The 23,069-nt window shown below is 44.3% G+C and overlaps 2 protein-coding genes across 2 annotated transcripts; both read left to right on the top strand.

Moving 5' to 3' along the window:
* Nucleotides 1-549: 549 nt before the first annotated feature.
* On the top strand, nucleotides 550-1,737 carry TMEM246 (transmembrane protein 246). The gene has a single exon (XM_009579304.1). It carries the CDS (start codon nucleotides 550-552, stop codon nucleotides 1,735-1,737), a length of 1,188 nt encoding a protein of 395 aa, XP_009577599.1.
* A 9,484-nt stretch (nucleotides 1,738-11,221) lies between these two features.
* ALDOB (aldolase B, fructose-bisphosphate) lies at nucleotides 11,222-21,454 on the top strand. Its single transcript, XM_009579302.1, has 9 exons — nucleotides 11,222-11,321; nucleotides 17,915-18,036; nucleotides 18,307-18,518; nucleotides 19,027-19,081; nucleotides 19,235-19,395; nucleotides 19,619-19,702; nucleotides 20,192-20,366; nucleotides 20,522-20,721; nucleotides 20,946-21,454. The coding sequence occupies exons 2-9, from the start codon at nucleotides 17,925-17,927 to the stop codon at nucleotides 21,039-21,041; spliced, it is 1,095 nt and encodes a 364-aa protein (XP_009577597.1). The 5' UTR covers nucleotides 11,222-11,321; nucleotides 17,915-17,924; the 3' UTR covers nucleotides 21,042-21,454.
* Nucleotides 21,455-23,069: the final 1,615 nt, after the last annotated feature.

The raw sequence follows: 23,069 nt of genomic DNA, 5'->3' as shown, positions 1-23,069 counted from the left end.
GATGCAAGAGAACTGGCTTTGGTTTTTGGCTATGACCCAAGTCTTACTAGGTCACTGTGACCAGACAGTGGTATCTAAGTTCTCTGCCTTTAACAGAAAGGGATTTCCACACGTCCTGCATCCACGTTGTCTGTTTGTTACGCGTTTGAAGCATAGTAACAGACACAACAAAGTCCTATCTAGCTAAGTCAGATCAGAGCTCCTACGTGCTGAAAAGGCCTTAGGGGCACTTTGCTGGAAACTAAGTTTGGCTCATCTTTCCTCAGCCTCCCACGACAATTCTGTGATGCCCCCACCACAAGGGACTCCTTAGAGTCTTGGTTTACTCAGTGACTAGGCCTCAGCTTTCCATTTTCTCAAAACACAGTCTTCCCACTTTGACAGTTCCTATTTCATTAACCGTCTTTTTTCTTCCTCTCTAGGCTTGTTCAAATTGTGCAGGTTTGGCAGCCATTGCCCTGGTGACACCTTGCAATCCAGGGAGGATGCATTAGAAGTGAAGGAATGAGGGCACGAATATAGCAGGGGTGCCCTCCTTCTGCAGTAGCCATGTTACACCAAGCCTGGCAGCTCTTTGGGAGGTGGTGCCGTTGGTCCAGTCCTTTTATCCATCTCCTCACCCTAACTTTGGTGACATTCGGTGTGCTGGCACCTTTGATTTGCCACCGGCTCCTCCACTCTTATTTCTATTTGCGGCGCTGGCACCTGAACCCCATGAGCCAGGAGTTCTTGGAGCAGAACCAGCAGGAGGGCCAGGCTGCCCTCCATTACTTTGAAAAGCTGCAGATACCAAATGCCTCCAAGGCCTCTGGTAGCAATGCCTTCCAGCCCTTGCTGCTGGTCACCATTATCACTGTGCAAAGGCGGAATGATTTCCACTATGTCTTGCAAGTCGCCTCCCACTTCCACCGCCTCCTCCAGAAATGTGGTGCACGTTGCCGGAGCCACCGCATCCTCCTCTGTAATGTGGAGTCAGACCCCAGTAGCCATCAGGATGTGAGGCTGCTGAGCAGCTTCTTTCCTATGGTCAGTCGTGACAAAACTGGGGAGAATCCTGACCCCAGAGTGAACCAGTTTGAGAAGGAGAAGCAGGACTACGTCTTCTGCCTTGAGCAGTCGCTGTTGGTGTACAACCCAGAATACGTCCTCGTAGTGGAAGATGATGCTGTGCCAGAGGAGGAGATATTCGCTGTCTTGCAGCACCTCTTGTTGGCACGGTTCTCCAAACCATACCTCAGAGACGCACTCTATTTCAAGCTTTACCATCCCGAGAGACTTCAGCGCTACTTCAACCCCGAACCCATGAGAATCCTTGAGTGGCTAGGTCTGGGCATGTTTCTGGGGCCCGTGCTGAACTGCGTGTACTCCTGGGCAACTGGGCGCCCCAGCCTCAGCTGGCCCATTGTCTTGTTCTTTGCTTTGTACAGCATGGCTTTGTCAGAGCTGGTGGGACGGCATTACATGCTGGAGCTGCGCCGGCTGGCCCCCACGCTGTATAATGTCGTGCCGGTCACCGAGTGCTGCACGCCTGCCATGCTCTTCTCCGCTCCGTCTGCCCGCCGTGCCTTAGGTTACCTGAAGGGGCTGCACTGCCGCCAGGGTTTTGCTAAGGATATTGCCCTCTACTCGCTGCTGCGTACTAAGGGGGAGAACGCCTACGTGGTGGAACCCAACCTGGTCCGGCATGTGGGAATGTATTCCAGCCTTCGGCTAAACGACAACCCGAAACTGCTGTGATCTGTTCATGCCTTTCCAGACGCAGAGCTCAGAGAACTTGCCACTGGGCGGAGAGACAGTGTGCAAACTTGGCTCTTGTGCTGCTCGCACTGGGCATCCTGTGCCTCCAGGTGGACAAAGAATAACTCTCTTAAAAAAAAAAAATGTTTCTTAAAAAATAAACTTATGTACGTGCAGACCCTATTTAATATATACTTGGAACTAATCACCGTGCACCATGTGGGAGGGGGGTGGGGGATTCCAGCTGAGGGTGTGGATTGTCTACTGTCCTTAATAATTCTTAGGGAAAAGCGCTCACACCAATATAAACAGCTATACTGTTATATACTATAACTAGTAGCTATACTACTCTTCTTTACATTGGCTACAGGAATCCTCACCTTAGGGCAACAGAAATGTTGGACAAAGTGAATGTTTCAAATTTAAGTTAGTGAGGAGGAAAAGCCCTTATTTTCCCTTCCTTACTAAGGTCTGATCTCTGACCTCTGTCTGTTTCAAAGCTGTGGTTTTGAGCAGAACTTTCAAAAGCAGCAGTGGTTTATGTGAACTTCCCCACAAATTTCGCCTAGATTCTTCAAATTTTATGAAGCCTCTATTTGTTACTGTCTCCGCCTACAGATCCTATCCGCACCTGCACCCTTCCCACTCCTTTTTCTTGGAACAGAGGCTTTTAAAAACAAAGCCTCCGCTGCTTTGTTAAAGGTCACCTCTGAAGGTAGGAATAGGAAAACAGAATAACAGCTATTGATGTTACACAGGCTGGTCACAGATGCATGTTTTCATTGATACATTACAGACATTATAAAAAACAGGATGACTACTGTATTGGTTGGTATCATCACTAGTTGTAGTGGATCCAGGTCATTAAAAGAGGCCTTATCAGTTGCTGATTGGACTTAGACATTCAACATGAATTTACCTTGACTTCCTATCACAAAGGAAAGATTAGATCACTGCCACTATTGTGCAGGATCCTTGTTTCATTTTGAAGCTGTAATTCATAGCTCAGCCTAAGTGATTCATTCACTGCTCCTGGCAGCAAGCAAAATACCCATAGGAAACAAAGCTAGCTGTTCATAAAAACAAGCATTAATAGCACAACACATCAAAGGGCCACTCTGACACTGACCCATTAACTTAATGTTCTCTGGTTGTTAGGCATTTGGGATAAGTACTTTGTACCACAGCTGTGGGCACAGTTAAATATAAAACCATGCAGACGACATACAGAGACCTCATACAGAATCAAAACTGGCACCAAAATGTTTATCTCTAATGAAAAGCCCACCTTGACTTTAGTGGGCTTTGACTCAAATTCACTTATACGTGGAGTTTGGTTGAACTATTTTTGAAACCATATTCCTAGCTTTGGAACGAACCAAGTACAATATTTTTGTCAAGTTTTGGTCAGTGGGGGTTGTTTGGGTTTTTGTTTTTGGTGAAGGAAGAGCTCTACTTTGAATTTTCTTTCCCCCAGTCTCTCCCAGGTGATTTATGCCTTACGCTCTTAACAAGTCTGATTGTAGATATATGAAAGACATAAAACTCTTGAGAGATGAAACCAAAGAAAGTTGCAAGCCTCCAGGTGTCAGCGCGCGATGGGTATCAGTTACACAACACAAATGCGTAACGCAAATTAGCCGAGAAATGACTTCCCAACACAGAGCAGCGCTTCGCTCTCCTAGTAATCACCTGGGATACTTTTATAACACCTTTGGAAATCAGATGTGAGTAAGAACTGCTTGTGGATTCCATGTCATTCCAAAGGCAAAGCACCTCTCCTGTCAGAGGACACAGGAAAAATTGCACAGGCAGAACCACGATTTATTCCCAGCTGCTGAAAACCCCGGAGATACCAGAGTGGTCACACAGTGGCAGGTGGGCAAACCTATTCTCAGGCTTTACTATAATAAGGTTAAGATGGCAAGATTTGTCATTGTATATTTATGCCACTAAGTGCCTGCGCATGTGAGGAAATACAACTTGTTTGTTTATGCATCTTCAGCTGTGAATGTTTTAGTGCAGTGTGCTTTCTCTTCACTCTTTTTCTATCTTTGTACTATACAAATCCAGGACAATGCCCTGTTCTTTTCATGAGGGTCCATTCATACTCGTTCTTGCAAAGAAAATCTCCCAGCAAGGTACAATAAATGGGACAGAAAAGGAAGAAGGAGGAAGGAAAAGAAAGAAAGAAACCTTAGAAAAGGAACTGACTAACTATATGCAGTTAATCAATGTTTTGATATGGGAAATGATTTATCCGTTTGTCTCAAAGTTATTTTCCTTGTTTGCCCAGTAGTACTTTATTTGTCGTCCCAGAAATCCAGGGGAGGTCCGTAATTTCACTGAGCTGCATAGCTGAAAATTAAGAACATGAATTTGAGGCATCCCTTCTAAACTAGAAGACAATTTTCCGAGCATAAGAGATGAGAGAAGTTGACTGGGAGACCAAACAATATGCAGAGGGCCTACAACTTGAACCTGCCAGTGAGAGAGTTTCAGATAAACTCATTGAGAACGAACTCCTTTGTGGAAGGAGCAGGTTAATAAATTCTTCAGGTCCCTCCGGAGTAATTTCCTTAAGTGCCCAATCCACCTTTACAACAGAGGTGCTTCTCTTACTGAGCCTGCTGGGGGCTATGTCTGAGTTACTCAGGTACTTGCTCAGTGCCCACCATGCCAGTGTGGCATCTCAGGCAAGCGTTCCTTCTGCTGCCGCCTCTGAACTTCCACAAGTAGATTGATTTTTGTTTCGGTTTTCTGTGCCACATGTTTTATTAGAAATGACAAGTCGGAGAAGCGTACTTCGCCCTTGGAACAGAAAATGGGAGGTTACTCTGAGTTCTTAATTCCTGTTGGATTTTGTTCCACCGTTCGGGCTAAAAATGCAGTTTCAAACACACAAGCCTTTTCCCTCACTTTTGTATCGGGAGCGGAGCTGAGTTGCCATATCTCAGGCTATGTTAATTCAAGGCCTAGCATTAACTCCTTGAAATGCAGCCTTAAGAGTTTGGTTTTATTCACATCACAACAAACTTGGTGACTATTTTTGAAACAAACAATACGGATTTTCTTGGGTGTTGGTTCATTCCCAGTAGTTTGGAGACTATTTTTCAACGCAGCAAGTACTGCTTGCACAAGAGGATCTGTTCTTGACGGGCCAGACAGCAGGACTGAAGTCATCATTGTCCAAGCCAATTCAGGGGAAGTTATTCAGTTAAACAAAAACTACCTTTGTTTCCAAGGCATGTCCAACATAACCATGATTCTGGCAGAACACAAAGCACAAATTCATAGGTCTCTTAGATTAGAAGCCCGAGAGGATTTTCTAACTACAGTAGGTATCAATGTCTTAGTAAGAAGGCACTGCATTTGAAGAGAGAAGGAAAAAGCCTTCCTCTCTGTTGTGAGGAGCTGTGAATTGCCAGACTGGGTATTTCAACAGCAGTTTGGCTGGATGCAGGGTGAATTACTTTATTTCTAAACATATTTACCAGTAAACTTTCTACCAAATAAACAACCTTTCTATTAAAACTCTATTGTTCCTTCTTTCTGTATGCCACTGTTTGTTGTCCTGACTGGCAGATCCATCTCTTTCCTCACTGTCTTTCACTAAGAAAGATACTTCTCTCTTCATGCATCTGCATGCATCTGCATGGATGTAATAATTTGGATCCTACAACAATGCAGGTTGAAAAGGACCTCGGAAGGTCCCTGGTCCAATTCCCCACTCAAAGCAGGTCTTATTAGACCAGATTCCTCAGGCCCTTCTCAAGTATTGAGGCATTTTAATAGGTAATTTTCTGTGGGAGACAGTTGTAGTTACAAGGGCACTGGCAGTTTCCCTCCCGAACTTAGAGTTTCTGTTTGTGTATTTCCACACCAGCTTTATAGACATCGTATCCAAATTCAGCAGATGACAGTGCCCAACATATGGTTCTGAATAATCTTCAGTAGAACATACATCTGCCAAAAATGTGTATGGAATTAGGTACTCCGTGGTCTGTGCTTCTTCACTGCGTGTGTCTCTGTTGCTAGAGTAACTTCATTTCCTCAAACTCTCTGTCCTGACAGCTCATGCTTTGAGAGAATCCACCCCATCTGCCAGTTTATTCGTGCACCTATAGGCTAAGAGTCACCAATATCAATGTCCATTTCTAAGACTTTGTTCTGCATGACAAGCTATGAATGCCACATTCCCAGCTGTGTAACAACTGGTGATTTTTAAATGTTGATGAAGTGTTGTATTTTCTTGCCCTGTTAGTAAGCCGCTGGCCAGCTATGTATTCTTCAGTGCCATGGTGCCCAGTGTTCCTCCAGCAGTGCAGAAACCACATCTACAATGAACTTTTCATAAAACCGATCCACTTCAGACATCTGTTGTGGTTTGTCTTTTGCAAATCGTGTGCCAACGTTCACATGCAGCACCTAGGTGCGCTTTTTGGGGGACTATATGCTGCTTAGATAACCAGGTAATAAACAGTTAAGTGCCTCATTTTAGCAGCCACTTGCTTTTTTAAAAAGAAAATGTCAGAAAGGCACAGAGACCAGTGTCATTACTGCATTTATCTTCACGCCCTGTTGCAGCTATTTTGCACAGCCCAGAAATGTTACCACTGGCAGCCTGATTTAAAGTTGTATCCGTGTTTGCTATCCCCACTATTGAAATTATTACAAAGATTTGGGTTTCGGTAACAGTGATGTTACGTGCTTGCCTGTTTTTCATTTCAAGTCGTGGTATTTGTTGCCCAGCTTTAAGACTCAAAGAACGAAGAACAAGCAAACCCTCCCTGTGCAATCCCTTCAATGCTCTTTGTGGGCCTGAGTCTGATCTGCCCAACACCCTCCATACCTTCCCTGATGTACGTGTCTGCAGACACTGCTCTGGAGCAGAAATACAGGTGATTTCTTTCAGTGAGGTTAAAGGCCAGGCTGTCTGCATTGGGGATGAAGGCTGTGGGTGAATGGGGAAAACAAACCACTTAATAAACAATACCTCCGATTAGATAGGGATGAACAAGCTGGACTTTGAGACAGTTAAGCAAGACTGAAGAGTACAGAAAACAGGAAACATCCAGCACAGTGTGGAGAGGTGAGGAGGAGGCAGACTCCAGTCAGCTCAAGTCTGCTCTGATTAGACTTTAACCCCATCACGCAGGCAGCACTCCCTTGGGGCACACAGAGCCAGGTGTTTTTCACGTGGATGCATATTGTACTCAGACATTCTTCCAACTTCCAGTGTTTTTTTCCATTCCATTTCAAACCCTTTTACAGGCCTGACCGCATACAAAAGTGTTGATAAGATTAATAGTACTTCATTTACTGAAGTGCAGAGGGAATCTTTAACTTTTTCATTTTTCTCTTGGTGACCATGTAATGTCAAATGCTTCATCCATTTCTTTCTTTTTCATCTTTCTTTCTCAGATGTACTACAGTTTGTCTCTCTTCACATTTACGTATTATTTTCATTTAAAATGCTAGTTAGTATGAGTAATTAAAGGCAAAATCAGCATCGGAATGGTGCTGCTAGAAACACACAGAAAAAACACAATCATCAACCTGAAGAAACATAAGCAATTCTAAAATTTTTACCCGTTGCCTTTAAACCAGGCTTTCCATTGATTTTAACGTACTTCACCCAGCAAAGAGTCTTCACTCAAAACTTCAATGCAGAACTGACAGATCCTTTGACAGCAAGGTCGGATATAACAAGGACAGCAATTAAATTAACTTCTACTATGAAAATCCAGTACTTGCATTGTCAAACTCAAGAAAACAAAACCACAAATTAAGGCCTAAATAATAACCCAAATCACCTGTAAAGATAGTTTTTAGTGGTCTTTAAAATTTTTAAATGTATACTTCTGTCAACTTTCGTACAGTAACTTTAGATGGAAAAGTCAACATCAGCAAAATCTCCAAGCCATTCAAATACAAAATTCACTTCTGCTGTGCCAAGTTTGTGTGAGGAAACAGTAGATTCTTGTGTTTCAACATTATCCATTTCTTTTGTAGCTGACCACCATTTTCTGTTTCCATGCTATAAAAAGGAGAACAATGAACATTTAAGCTCTCTGACTAGTTATGCATCTTGTTTGCAGTGATGTTTCAAACACAGATTTGAGTGAGCTATAAAGATTTTTATATTGCAAGACTGTTTCTATCAGCTTTCTCATTAACAGATAAAAAAGCCATAATCCATGCAGAAAAACTTCAGTCACCATATTTAGTTAGATATGTATTTAAGTAATCAATTCTCACACATGCCAAACTCTCAAAAAATAGTAATCCTTTCTCTATTAAAAGATTTTTCTTTTCACTAGAAAAGTGGATCAGCAATCACTGCAATAGTCTGTAAAATTATTTTTAAGAATACTGATAACTGAGAGTACTTGTTCTTTAGCTCAACTGCCCTCCCTTCCCATTCTCCCTGTCCTTATCCTCAGCCTGGGACCTTTGCAGTACTTCCCGCTTCCCCCTTCCCATGCCAGAGGCAGAGGGGGATGAGAAACCCTAAGGAGGCAGAGAAGAGCTGGTGCTTTGTCAATGACTGAACTCCCACAGGAAACCCTGCCTGCATGGACAGCCCTACAAACTGCAGAAGACAAACCCCACATACCACTAAGATGGGTGGCAGCACAAACAACAGTGGATGCTACAAAAAGGCATCTGTTTCACGCCATTACCGAGCCACTTTGTCACAAAGTTGTTATCTGTACCCCGTAACATTCATCTGTATGATCACTGCCTCTCTTTGCATCCTGTTTTCCTGAAGCCCCAAATCTGGTTCCTGACCTGGGTTCTTATTCCTCCAAACACACCTTCCACCAGGGCTTCGGTGTTCCTCCCACTCCACGTCCACCAAAGGTGTCCCAATCTTTCTGTATTGCGACGCCTGTATCGAAGTCATGCTGTCCATGGCCACAAATTCAATCTCTGTCAAATGTCTAGCTGTAGCCACCTCTACCAAGGATGCTCACACCAGCAGACAGCCTCCTGCTAGCTACAGCCCTATGGCTGCATCACGTTACTCTGAAAAAGGCTTAAACAAAACCAGAAACCATTCCAAAATTCATTGGGTCACGGGAAAGCTGAGAGAGTTGGCAATTCTATGAGTTCGAATACTAACTCAGTGAGACAGGTTTACAACCTTGGTAATACACCAATTTTGCTGATGAATAATTAGTGCAGGCAATGGTTTAGTATTTTCTATGGGGCAGGCTAGTTGCTTGGTTAAATGCAAGTACACTGCATTCCCCTTAAGGTGCAAGCATATTCCTCTTACCATTTAAGGATACACAATACCACTATAACCTAATTTTAAAGGTATAAGTATCCCCAAACTATGATTATGTAACTGAGATGATGAAAGGATGAACTCTTTTCCAGTGTCAGTTTAATATCACTCTACTACTACTTTCTGCACAGCATGGTCAGCGTCATGGGTCTGCATGTTAATAGTACCGAACCTTACAGTGGCATTATCTAGCCTGATTGCTCATTCCATATTCTTGCTTGAAAAGGCTCTCATTCCTAAATTAAGTGAAAAAGTTAACCATGTTGTCCATTCATTTTTTTTTCTCCTCAGTCCTCAGAATCTCTGCTAGGACCTGTAATCCTAGGGCTTGAAGTGCTGGACTCAGAAGGACTAGAAAGGCACATACTAGCCATTACCCACCTGGAAATACATAGACACACTTCTGAAAGAGTTAAGAATGCAAGGTGGGCTGCAGGGGATTATCTAAAGTGGTTTCTAAATATCAGAAACTATTTTTTTCAAGAAGACTCCCCCCAACTGTTCTCTAATAGCCTGTCAGACCATATCACAGATGACACTGGGAAAGAAACTTCCAAGAACTTTTCTAGGTGTAACAGCTTCTAACCAAACCAGGAATGACGGGACTCAAACTCTGATGTTCTCTGTGGCCCTGAAGACTTCCATCAGTATGACACCTTCTTGGTCTCAAGAGGGTCTTAGATAATGTATTTCATTAAAAATATTTTTAATCCATACTAGATGCCTCTGTTTGTGGTGGAGAAACTTTAATACACCATGGGGTTTATCTTTCTGCTAGGATGGGAGAAATGGAATATAAAGCAAACACTGTAAAGCAGGGAAGGCTTTATGTCCGTGTTATGTGCCACAGCGTTCTTCAGCAAAAAGGTACGGATCAGGAAGGAGAACGTTAAAGAAAACAAAACAACACAAGCAACAAGTCCTTCAATTGGACTGTATCCTCAGCTTTTTCAGAGGTTTCTCTGCTGACTGTCACGGCGTGCTACCACTGGCAGCATGTAAGCTGTTAAGATTTCCTACAGGCACTAACCTTGGCATGCAGCTCTAGAAGAGACAGGCTCAAGGAGGAAGTGCCCTAATGAAGACAGCGTTGCTCAGTGAGAGGAGAAATCAGATGTCTCACCATGTCCCTGTAAAGGCTAAAGGTGTCACTACATGAGCCAAATAAATGGAGAAACTACGTCATTCTTCAGGCAAACACTGGGTCTTTGTGGTAAAGACATGCTAATGTCCAAGGTCGCAGAGCGTGTTGTTGCTGAGGGTATGATGTTTGCCTAACAGTCCCTATGCTGTACTTCCCTCCAGGAGTACTCACCTGCAGTATGGGGGAAAAAAAATTTTAAAAACCCAAGTCTATCTATCTGGATTTGGTGAATAGCTATGCTATGATTTCATATAAACTGGAATGTTGATATGCTGTTTATAGAGCATTAGCATTTTTTACAGAAAAATTTTGCTAAGCAACTGAGAAGTTTGTATGTCATTGTGATATGGGTAGCTGTTTCAATGGGATTTTGGTGGAAAATTTGGCTTGCACTTGTGCACCTCAATGTGGGCATATTTCTTCTGATAACCATCATTCTCACACATACACTGCACTATAGGAAATCAGAACTTGCAATTTCATTAACACTGATACTGTAGCATTGCATTTTGCCGTTCCATATACTAATTGGAAAAGGAAAATACGTTTCTGTGCTAAAGTTTCAAGTGAGGAAAATCACTTGAATAGCACTTCGGAAGCCACTGAAATGATAGTAACTCGTGTCAACTAGGGATGTGTTGCATGGTTTCTGCATTTTGTTGTGTACTCTTCCTTCCTGCACTGTGTAGTTTCCTATGTATAAGCTTCCAGAAGATCTAACCCTAAACAGAAAGTTATGCCCAAGATCCCTGTAAACATTTTCTATGGTTCCTCTTGTAGTTCTTTTCAATCTGTTTTGGAAAGAGGGGGAATAATTTGAAGTAACTGGAAAACATCGCAGTTTCACTGCATCATGAATGGCCTTATATACACAGGGGAGGGGAAAAGGGAGGAACACCAGGTGCGAGAGTAGGTCCCATTGGTTGTGTGTGTTGAGGTCTGACAGCCAATGGCCGACCTCCAGCAGTGACACCTCCCCAGCCAGCCTGGGGAGGAGGGAGAATGGAGGAGTGGAGGGAAAAAAAAAACAAAAAAAAAACTGTCAAGAATTTTATAAAAGTTAGTGATTAGAAGGACCAGGTCTCTTTGCCTGCAACCATCTCACCAGAAGCTTGTAGCAGCAGAGGCACTGTCCACAAACAAGTAAGTATAATAATTTCATTTCTAAACTGTAAAGGTGGTATGTATATCAGCAGCTGAGACACAATGTGTTTATCTAAAGTGGGCTTAGGGAGTTGTTTTTGGTTTTGTTTTTATTTTTTTATTCCAGGAACAGCTTGCAAGGAATAAGCACTCAGCCATTCTGCAGTGATCTTCCAATGTGACGCATTTGCTGCTAATACTGGCTTTCTAACTTAGCTTAGTCACTCAGAACTCCTGGAGTAAGTGAATGCTTAGTCTAAGGGGACTAGAGCAATAACATACCTGCATTGCTTTCTACTGCTTTGTTTTGTATGTGTTTGTTTATGCTTGTGGAGCATATAAATTTATGTTCTGCAAGGAGAAGAGAGAATGACTGGAGAATGCAGCTGGTCCTGACAAACACCAATGCTGACAGAAGTGTAATTATGTGTGTTCATTGTGCAGCTTCTTCTGAAGTATTAGTGCAGTAGTGTGGGTAAGATTCCTCATCAAGGGGATGTAACGTAGTCTGCAGTGCAGCAAACTAAAAACTGCTCTTGCATTAGGCTGTAACCTTTCAAGTTGTGAACAGCCAGCTTCAGGAAATTGCTCAACACACTCAAATCCTCACCGAGTCTGTGATCCTCCATCACTTTCTCAACTATCGCAGGTGCCTGGCACCTAAAACTTTAGCCCACTTGAAACCCTCACCATCGCTTCCCCCAGCCCCCCCTGCTGGCATTACAAGACTTGAATTCTCGTGCAAGTCTGACAGCATTTTTTTACCTTTTCTGAGAAGAGCCCAGTCCTGAGAGAGAAGCAGCTTCACCCTAATGACCACACTTACTTCCACGAAACCAATTTCTTGCCATCTCAGCCATCTCTAGCCATCACGAGCGCTCCAGGAGTGCTCTGCACTGACTGCAGAGGCCAGGTCCCTGAGTACCTAACCTCCTTTCGTACTGCTAGGGAGACGAAATGGGGCTACATTTGCTCAGGACTTGAGTATAGCTCTGAGGCTAATGAGGGAATCAGGACAGGGAACTGCAGGTCTCACATACTCCCATCCACTTGAGATAGGATGTTGAAGCAAGGTCCCTCGACAGAACATGAAGATGGAAAAAACCCTTGTTCTCACCCTCATAAGAGAAAGCAAAAACCAACCAGGCAATTTACCCCAAATGACCCAATATGCCCCAAAGGACCTATCAAGATGGTGAAATTAGTATGTCAATCAAAAACATCTGCTGCTTTTTCTAGGTGACAGAAGTCTGAATATCTGTTTTTGTCCTGTACCCTTGACTCACTTTTTAGAACCCAGAAATGAAACATTTTGCTATACTGAAACCTTCACTCCCACTGCAAAGATAAAGGGAGAAACATCCTATTCTTCCCTCAGAGCTCCTTCATACATGCACGAGGCACTACTCCCACTTCAACTCCCTAAAGCAAGTACTCACACAGACTCACAGGGTAATTCAGGCTGAAAAGGACATTAGGAGGTCTGTAGTCCAACCTCCTGCTCAAAGCAGGGTTAGACACAAGGTCAAACCAGGCTGCTCATGGCTTTATTCAGGTGGGTCTTGACAACCACCAAGGATGGAGACATCACGGCCTCTCTGTCAACCTGCTCCACTGCTTGGCTGTCCCAATAGTGAAAAAAAATTCCAGTCTGAATCTCTCTAGTTTTGGCTTATGCCTGTTATCTCTCACTCTCCTGTCACATGCTGCTGTGAAAAGCCTGGCACTGCCTCCTCGATCACCATTCTCTGGGTATTGGGGGTTGCTGAGAGGTACCCCCGAAGCCATCTCTGCTCGAGGCTGAACTAGATCCAGCCCTGCAGCCTTCTCCTCGCAGAGCAAGAGCTTCACCTTCTCGGTGGCATCTGTTGAACTCATTCCAGTCTGTCAAGGTCTTTCCTATACTGCAGGGGCCCGATACTGGATGCAGTGCCCAGATGTGATCTAAAGAGTGCTGAGCAGAGGGGCATAATCCCTGTCCTCCCCTGGCTCTCTGGGCTGGACCCCTGCTCACACCGGGTGCTGCTGGCCCTTGTTGCTGGCCCCTGTTCAGCTTGCTGCTTGACAGGGCGCTGGGCCTTCTCCGAAGAGCTTTCCCCATCCCACTAGCCCTGGTGGGATCACTGGTAGGGCTCTGGCCCCCAGGCAATGGCTGGGCATTTGTCCTGGCTGAACTTCACGGTGCTCCTGTTGGTCTCTTCCTGCCCCCTCTACAGGCTCCTCTGGATGGCTGCCCAGCAATCAAGTGTATTAACTAGTCCTGCCAGCTTGGTGTCATCTGCAGGCTAGATAAGAATATGCTCTGTCAGCAGGACGGGGCCAGCCGTTTATACCTATCAGTTTGCCCAACATCCAAGTAACCAGACTTACATAGAAATAGCTTTTTAATAGAGCTCCATAGAGAAGTGAGGCCCATAAATAGATTTATCCACTGTAATGAGAATATAAGGTGCATAACTCAGTATGTGTCTGTCTCTCCTAAGCATACAAATGTAAGTGAGGAGTAAATCCAGTCAGGTTAACACTGTGCCTACACATGATGGGCTACATTTTTGAATACTTTTCATTCTCCCTATCAACTGTATTTACCTATTTATATATGTAACTTCTGCTTCTTCAAACCTGCTCTTTGAAAGCAGAATCTCTTGTCTGCACAGTGCAACAACGTAACTTCTGCTTCTTCAAACCTGCTCTTTGGAAGCAGAATCTCTTGTTTGCACAGTGCAACAACATGCACATGTGGTTTGTATTGCTAACTGTCAGAGATGATGTTGAAGGGCTGTGTTTACTAGTAACTGAACAAAAAAAGCTACATGCATGGGATAAAAACTGTATTTTGAGAGTTTGGTCCTGCACTTTTGGAACCAATTTTATAGAAGGCGGCAATGAAGAAACCCAAGAGAAAAACTTACAGATTCTAATCCGATCTTTTCCCCTCTGCAAACCAGGACTCAGGTGAGATTTTCTGTAAGGTTAGAAGATGCCAGTCACTTGAGGTGGTTGGAAAGAAAATATGCCAATGAAGTATTAATGTTTCTAAGATGACCTGAAGTGGAATGTAACCATTTGTTCCTTCTGCTGTTCATCTTGCCTCTCCCCTTTGGTTCTCACTATTAATATTAACAGGATGCAGTGCTTGTGCTGATATGCATGAAGAGATTTCCCCTGCAGTCCTCCATTATGGTAGCTGAGAAAAACTTGAGACTTCAGCAGTACAATATGGGCTCTTACAACTGTGCTGTCCCCTTTCCCCCACTCCCACCTCCTGCTGGTCACAGGCTGGGGGCTGAACACAGAACTTTGTTTGCTTAAGGAGCTGCTGAAGCCTGACAAACACTCAAGGTAGCCATAAAGCTGTGGGTTTTGTGCATTCTGTGCAGTTTATTCTTTTGTTTTTTCCTCCACTTTTAAAAAATGTTATGTAAGCAGTTACCACAAAGGGAATACATTGTATTCATACAATGTCAAATCCATGTGAAATCACTCAAGCTTGTGACACTATGATACTAGCCCACAGCCTAAAATGGGTAAATAAAAATAAAACTTCTTGAAAAACTTCAGTGGTGGGACAACTCTTAGATACTGCTACTGAGAACACAGTTCCTTCGAGCTTTTTCCTGCCTGGAAAAGTTGTCAAATTAAACTAATAAAGCAGAATAATAAGGCAAATAGGCTTCGTTCTTGGAAAAATGAAATGAACCGTGCAGCTTTGGCACTCTGGGGACAATTGTTTTTCCTCAGGACCTGTAAAGTGACATATCCAGCTCTTTAAGGGGGGACATTAATGTTTCTGTGTATGTGGTGGGAGCTTACTCTTTACAAGGCAGCTGTATAAAGTGTTACCGAAGTGTAAGACTTCTCCACTCCCCTTTAAACACTCAGAGCAGTACCTCACAGCAGAGACACCCTTCTGAATCCAGTGGGGAAGATCCTCAAAGATTATGCTCCTCATGAAAGAATCACAGAAAAATAAAGTCCTAAATCAAGGGTCCTTGAACATTCTGAACCTTAGAGCTATAATTAGCTTTACAACTGCTCTTTTGCACTCATTTCTTCACCATTTCAGTTAGAAACACTGTGCATTTTATTCATCCTTGTAGCTCAGCAGGGTAGCTGCGAACCACTCACCATGGCCTTACAGATAATTTTGGGAGCCTTTTGGCAAATCTCCGCCTATTCCTTCACACTAAATGAGATACTTGCATGGGAACTGGAACTAATCTGCTGTCTTCCAATTCATTATTGTGGAACTACACTGTATTGCTTCAGTCTCTCAGACTCACTTGGACCAGCATCATCCACTGAAAACTCATATTTCTGTATTTTGGCAATTTGCTTTGCAGGCTGGTTTTGAGTGATAACTGTCTTTCTGTTATCTTTACGCAAACACTGGAAACAAGCAACATACAACAGACATTAGTCTTGTTGCTTATTGCATTGCTGGAAACAAAGTATACCCATAATAATGTAACTAGAGTGACTGATGATCTTGTAATTCAGCTGGCTGGATTAAAGATTATCTGGATACACCTACTCGTGCTGTAGCATACCTCCAAACTGCAACTCTGAAATCCTATTACTGATTTAGCAATTCGTTAGCTTTGACCTTGGACAAGATCATATTCTTTCCAGATCACAATTTTCCAGTCTTTTCCCCAGAGACCGTGAACTACTGAAGTAATTCCCCATAATTTCGCATAGCAATTTATTTAACAGTGCTATGGTTTTGACTGAAGTGCTTACAACATAAATGATTATTACAGTAATAATAACAAGCCAGTTTTGTCTGAAGTGCTTACAACGCAAACTGTTATTACAGTAATCATAACAACAAGCCAGTTTCCTATTTCTAAGAGACATATCAGACACAGAAAGCAGGTGAGGGATAAGGATGGTTATGCTGCATAGCTAAGTTGCATTAATTAGCTATGCAGCATAAACCATAGCTCTTCAAGTTCTTTTAGGTGGGCTGAACAGGATAAGAGCTGGGAGTGATGGAGGTGTGGTCACCCCTGTAGAAGGATGCTTCCCAGCACTCTGGCCACAGACAGAGGAGTTCAGCAAAGCCTGCTTTTGTAGGATCAGAGCAAGGCATTTCAGCACTTGGAAAAGAAGGGAACCCTCCCTCATTTGACACAGTCTTTATCACGCACTCCTTCAATTCCCTCTAAACCTAGAATGACCCACCATTGATAAGCTGCATAGGACGAATTCTAGTCTCAAACAACTCAGGTAAAGCAGACATCTGGACACTGCATCTGACTGGTCTGTATTAGTAGACAACGCCATTTGAATCTTGCACAATAACATGACCAATACCAAAGTACCTTCAACCATAAATCAGAGACACGGATTTATAACTGTCACAGTACTGTGTTGGCATTGTTGCCAGAAAATTTTGGCACCATTTGGCATGGTGCACAGAACTCTGTTACCCTATCATGAGTAGCAGCCAGACCCTGATCCTTTCTCCTCGTTACGGCCTTCAGTAGGGAGGGCAAGACAAGGATTCCCTGGTAAAGAGCATGGAGGACTTGGCTGCATACATGGTTATACGGGAGACATATTTTCCGGTCATCTCTGGCACCTGGTGAAATGAGAAATGGCATGTTCTCACTCCCCACTGAGTTTGGGAATAGAAAATGCAGACGCTGCCCAGAGGCCTGCTCCTCTGGAGGAAAACTTGTTATTGGAGATCTTTTGTGTTGTTTTTAATGATTCATGTAATGGATTTACCACCTGCTGATAAAAACATGGGTGTTGCTTTAGCCATAACATGATAAACAGAGAGAAGACAGTCTTTACGTCTCAGGCTCACAGGCTTGTACACATAGGGAAGTAACCTGGACTATTCAGATGATCTGAGAAACTGTAATTTAATGCCTTATAATCACAACTTTAGTAAGATCAAGCATTTTGGCATAACAAGACAGAACCTGGATTTCAGGTGCTGGGTATCTGCAGCTGATAAGCCTCTGCCACAGATGAAAAGATAGAAATGGGTGGTGAATCCTTTTAAACCCCCAGGTCTTATACAGAGTAAGCAATGTGCTACAGTTCTGAAAGCAGCCATGGGGGGGAGAGAATTAAAAAGCAAGGCAGGAGGGTCGGGGTGGAAAACCAAATAGACAAATACTGCCAACACCGGCTGGGGCACGGGAGAGGGGCATTGTTAGGAAATGTGCAAAGGCAAGCAATGTGATAATTGGCGTTCTTCTGATTGGTACCAAAAAGTTTTAAGTGCTTTGCAAGAAGTTTGCAGAGTCTGCAATTAGCATACTCGTTAGCTTGGTGCACGTTTTCATGACAGACTGACCTTCCTTTAGATTCTGAGCAAAGCCATGTAAAATGCAGAGTCTTTCCCACTTTGGTTCTGGAAGGTTGTGTTAGGATGCGACTCCTGCATTTTGCTCTTCTTTTTCTGCCAGACACACCAAGCCAAGAAGAACTTGAATGAATTTCTGGGCATGTGCCTATGATAATATAGACTAGACAAGCACCGAGAGTCCTCCAACAGAAATACAGTGGTGTCTCTGGTTTACAGTTTGTGTATACAGTCTCCCCCAGCTTGTAACAGTTATTCTCTTCCACAGATAAGTCAACATGACCCACCAATTCCCAGCACTGTCACCAGAGCAGAAGAAAGCTCTTTCAGACATTGCTCAGCGGATTGTGGCTTCAGGAAAGGGGATCTTAGCTGCAGATGAATCAGTGGGTGAGTTCTGGGTATCAACCTATTAGTACCCAAGACTTTTCCTCTTAAGTTTGCTTCATCTTTGAAATCAGTGGAGTAAATTAAAAACACTTAACAACTGTTGACTGAGCAGGAACAACTCTGCCAGGCATGGCTGCATCTATAGCAACAAAAGCTGACAAACTATGGGTTGAGAAGGGAAGCCCTGATCTGAAGTCCCAGTTCATTACTACGTACTGGGACCAGGAGGCCAAGCCAATAGCTCCGTCTGACCTTTGTCCACCTCGCTAGGTACCATGGGGAATAGGCTGCAGAGGATCAATGTGGAAAACACAGAGGAGAATCGCCGGGCTTTTCGAGAGATCCTCTTCTCTTCAGATGCTTCCATCAACCAGAACATTGGGGGAGTGATCCTCTTCCACGAGACTCTCTATCAGAAAGACAGCAGTGGAAAGCCGTTTCCAGCTCTCATCAAAGAAAAAGGCATTGTGGTGGGAATAAAGGTATATGTACATGTTTGGCTGGCAGCATACTCCAAACCCTGTTTCCAGTGAAAATTATGTATGGGGCTGCACTCTCTCCTGCCAAATACTTTTTTTTCTTTTTTGTGCGTGGTTTTAAAATCACTGGAGGATCTCTGCCACCATTCTCTGCATTACTTTTGTACAACTAACCAGGGACATATGTTCACTTGATCAGGAATTTTTCATCAACTCCCATCTACTCACCATTCACTGCAATTAAATCCCTCCATGCAGTAACCTAAATCCAGTCCTTTTCACATCTGACAGAGCTCTCAAGCCATTCCCTGCAGCCATCTACACACTGAGCCTTTCTCTTACCCGATCCGCTCCTTTTCTTCCCCTTTGCTCCAACATTTCCCTCCTTTGCACCCTTAGCGTGTTCAGCCCCATACTTTACTCACAGTCAGCCTGCAAAGACAGACTAGCCATGGGTAAGAAGATAAGGATGAGACTGATCTCCATCTCTCTGTTTTTCTGGTCTCCACAGCTGGATAAAGGCACAGCACCCCTAGCAGGAACAAATGGAGAAACCACCATCCAAGGTAAGGAGAGATCTAAGGAGCCTAAGCTGTGACCGGTGCAGCAAAAGCCATAGGGTGACTCCCCTGAGTCGCAGCCCTGGCTGGTGTCATGGTACTTTTCAGAGCTATGTCAGAAGAACTGCTCTCAGTGAAGCACTGTTCTTTCATCTGCAGGGCTGGATGGACTGGCTGAGCGCTGTGCCCAGTACAAGAAAGACGGTGCTGACTTTGGCAAGTGGCGCGCAGTGCTGAAGATCACCAGCACAACACCCTCTCAACTCGCCATCCAAGAGAATGCCAACACACTGGCACGCTATGCCAGCATCTGCCAGCAGGTATCTACCCTCCAGCAACCTTTCCTGAGATGCTGTTGACCCTTCTCACCATTCCCTGTGATAACGTGCTAGGTAACCTGAAAAGCGGATGTCTGCAAGGGTTTTGGGAGAGATGAGGAAGAAGGGCTGTGCAGCAAGAAGGAATACCAACAAAGTCAGGATAGACAACAAGGACAGTTTTTCTTCCACAGTCCCAAGAACTTCCCTGTTCTTTTTTTCTTAGCATGGCTTGGTGCCAATTGTGGAGCCAGAAATCTTGCCTGATGGAGACCATGATCTCCAGCGCTGTCAGTATGTCACAGAAAAGGTAAGAGATTCCCACCCCTCTCCTCCCCTTCACAAATCAGTAGCTAATCTTATGCAGAGTTTGTGTTCACAGATCTCAAAGAGTTTTGACCAAAAAGATACTGCATAACAGCATCACAAAAATGAGCTGCTCATGGTCAAATAATGAGTTAATAGCAAATGCGAGAGTAGAATCCATGCTTTTGGATTTCCACTTAAACTAACAGTATAAGCATTCTCAATCTCAAAAAGATGGATTGGGAGCAAAACCACTTACCCCTCTTTCAGTACATCAGTTTGCAGGGACAAATCCCGTAAATAGGAAGAGTGGTATCCTGGCATCTCAAAAGCAATGGTGTCTCCAGGGCTGCAACCCCTGTGATAAATTTCATGAGAAAGCAAATTTCAATTTGATCTTCTCACACTCCCAAGGAATAAGCTTCTTTTCACTGCAGGTTGAGGTGAAGATTTGAGCAAAGGTCTGTATTCAATCCATCAAACCTGTTTTCAGGTTCTGGCTGCTGTCTACAAGGCCTTGAATGATCATCATGTGTACCTAGAAGGGACGCTGCTGAAACCCAACATGGTGACGGCTGGGCACTCCTGCCCCAAGAAGTACACCCCTCAGGATGTAGCCGTGGCAACTGTCACTACTCTTCTGCGCACCGTTCCTGCTGCCGTTCCCGGTGATTCCCGATTCATTCCTATGTATCCATTCACACTGTCACTCTTGCTGGCCTTGCTCCTACATCTGACACGCTCAGCCCTCTGGGACGTAAAGGTCAGAGACTGCGGTGGCTGAAGGACTCTGTTTCTAAGCCTCGAAACCTCTTTCTTGCAGGAATCTGCTTCCTGTCTGGAGGTCAGAGTGAAGAGGAGGCTTCTGTCAACCTGAACGCCATGAATCAGTCCCCTCTGCCTAAGCCTTGGAAACTGACCTTTTCATACGGGAGAGCCCTGCAAGCCTCTGCCCTGGCAGCATGGGTGGGCAAAAGCGAGAACAAGAAAGCTGCACAGGAGGCCTTCCGCAAGCGAGCACAGGTACGAGGCTTCCCCCCAGCGCAGAGAGGAGCTGCTCACCATGAAGGGAGACATGTTGTCACCTTCCTAATGCTCTTCTTGTTCCCGCCCCTCCTGGTGCTTCATGTTCACCGGGGATGTTAGTCTGTGATTTCTGCCTTGCTTGGTTACTCCTGCTGTCTTTCTACATCTGTCTTTCTTACTGCAATCTAACTGGTTGCCCCTCCTTTTTGTTTCTTTTTCAGATTAACAGTTTGGCTTGCAGAGGACAGTATGTCGTGTCTGGGAAGACTGACACAGCTGCCATGCAGTCACTTTTCACTGCCAGCTACACCTACTGAAAGTGCAGGAACCTTCCTTCGTTCTGTCCCTCTTCACAAGGTGGAAGGTGTTCAGAAATGAAAGAAAAACAAAGAAATCTAATTTCCCTTACCCTAAACAAAACCGGAGATAAAATGGATTAGCTTCTTCCCCACCCTTCGCTCCCACAATTTACTGAGGGAATATTCTTGTTTCATCTGCCCATTCCAAGGAAGAGGAATTCTTTCCATACAACAAACAACAGCTGCCAATGAATCACCAACCCCCTCTCCCTCTGGTTTAAACTTAGTCCCCAGAATAGTAGACAGATTAAGCAGTTCCCTACCAATTCAAATACATACCCTTGCCCATTACCACATTTTGCAGCCAAAATCCTAAATTGGAAAACCTGACTGTGTCTTCAATCATGAGAATAAAACAGTAATTGACAACCAATCTCTATCTCACAATTCTTTATTTTGCATAAACTTTACAGTCTCTTTCACACATCTGTGGTTTTCAGTAGCCTATGCAAAGATTAAGTCACAAAGCGTTACTGCTGGTGAGCTTGGGAAACCCCGAGGAGATCAAAGGGAAATGATCCAATAGTGATACAGCTGGGGACATTAATCCTGCTGACTGAATTCTGACAGACACTGAGGAAACTTGAGAGATGTATATGGTGAGCAGCGCACTGGACTCAGGCCACAGATAAGTAACACTACCTTCAGAAGCTTCTCCTGTCTCTGGAGAATCATGGGTGGTGTGACGAGGCTGCTGTACACTGAGTTAGGTTTGCACAGGTCGAGTTAGTGCAAAGACTATTTTTCCAAAGTGCTTTCACAGTGGCATTTTCCACAATAATGAACATAAAACATGCAGGGAGGCATCCTGGCCCACAGTTTGACCTTTGGTATGTTGCTATGTACCCATTAGAGATGTAAGCTTTGTTAGCTAAAGCACAATTAGACAGTTGTTATGAATAAAAGGTGTAAATGGCAGAAATAGAAGACCTAAGGTAATACAAGAACATTAGCCCGGCAACATGCTACACCAATCAACTAGCGACACCTTGGAGCAGCCCACCAACCAGCAAAGACCACGCAGCCCAGAAGATTCCCCCCCCACGCCCCTCAGGGCCACCTGGGACCAGACCTGCGCGGCGGGAGCCACCCCGCTCTACAGGCTGCTCCTGCCAGCAAGGAAAGGGAAAACAGGGAGAATCACTGCCCGGTAACCTCCTCGTGTTCTGTGCATTAGTAACCACTCGTTCACACAGGCAATAAACAGCCAAACTCCTTCACGTGGATCCAATCATTGTGTAATTAATGCATGCATTTAGTCTGTCCTGACCTCAGCTGTGAATGAAGGGCAAGTGACTTGCCAAAAAACACTCCAGAGGCCGATACCGGAGTCAGGAACACCACCTTTTTTCTGGTTCGGTTGTGGTCCTGAGTACAAATGAACCTCTGCTCCTGATGAGAGGCATCCTACTGATCTACGTAGATCGCTTCTCGAGAGGGGAAATGCTCTTCCCCCAAACTGGCAAAAGAAACCCTCTCACTCTTTATGAAACTAAAGCTGTAGCTTTGTTAAGTAATTCCTGCTCCTTTGCTGGACGCCTGTCACACTTGCTGTGCCTGATGCAGCTGGTGGCTCTGCCCGGGCCCCTGACGTTTCTCTTTGGCAGAGGCGTTTGTGACCGCAGCAAGCAGATGTCTGCTGAATGTACTACCATGAATCAAAGCGAGGCTGTGTACAGATGAAGCGTTATTTCTCACTTTTAAAAATGAACTCCCTTTTAGAAAATAGGAAAAGTGGTATTCTCATGTAATTTTGTGTCTGGATCAGAAATGTGGCCTACAGAACAAACTCCCTGTGAAAACGGTCTGGCTGACAGCACCATCACCCCCCAAAGCCGGTATGAAAACCTCCAGAGACAGCTGCCAAGAGTCTTTGACTGGCAAAAATGCACAGCGATCGCTAAAGTCGCAGTTTTAGTCCCACACGCTCTTTTGCCAAACCTACTTCCCACGCCTGCGGGCACGGCCTCGGCCGTACCGGCCCCG

The sequence above is a fragment of the Fulmarus glacialis genome, unplaced genomic scaffold, assembly GCF_000690835.1.
Source record: "Fulmarus glacialis isolate BGI_N327 unplaced genomic scaffold, ASM69083v1 scaffold18456, whole genome shotgun sequence".
NCBI classification, from domain to species: Eukaryota; Metazoa; Chordata; class Aves; order Procellariiformes; family Procellariidae; genus Fulmarus; species Fulmarus glacialis.
Note: the sequence above shows the minus strand (reverse complement) of the source record. Positions and strands in the feature narration are given on the sequence as shown.

Bases quoted from the DNA above. Each gene is read 5' to 3' on its own strand.
- ALDOB (XM_009579302.1), top strand. From the start codon at position 17,925: ATGACCCACCAATTCCCAGCACTGTCACCAGAGCAGAAGAAAGCTCTT. The intron at 19,396-19,618 runs GTATCTACCCTC...TTTTTTTCTTAG, and splicing joins ATGCCAGCATCTGCCAGCAG to CATGGCTTGGTGCCAATTGT. The intron at 19,703-20,191 runs GTAAGAGATTCC...ACCTGTTTTCAG, and splicing joins GTCAGTATGTCACAGAAAAG to GTTCTGGCTGCTGTCTACAA.
- TMEM246 (XM_009579304.1), top strand. From the start codon at position 550: ATGTTACACCAAGCCTGGCAGCTCTTTGGGAGGTGGTGCCGTTGGTCC.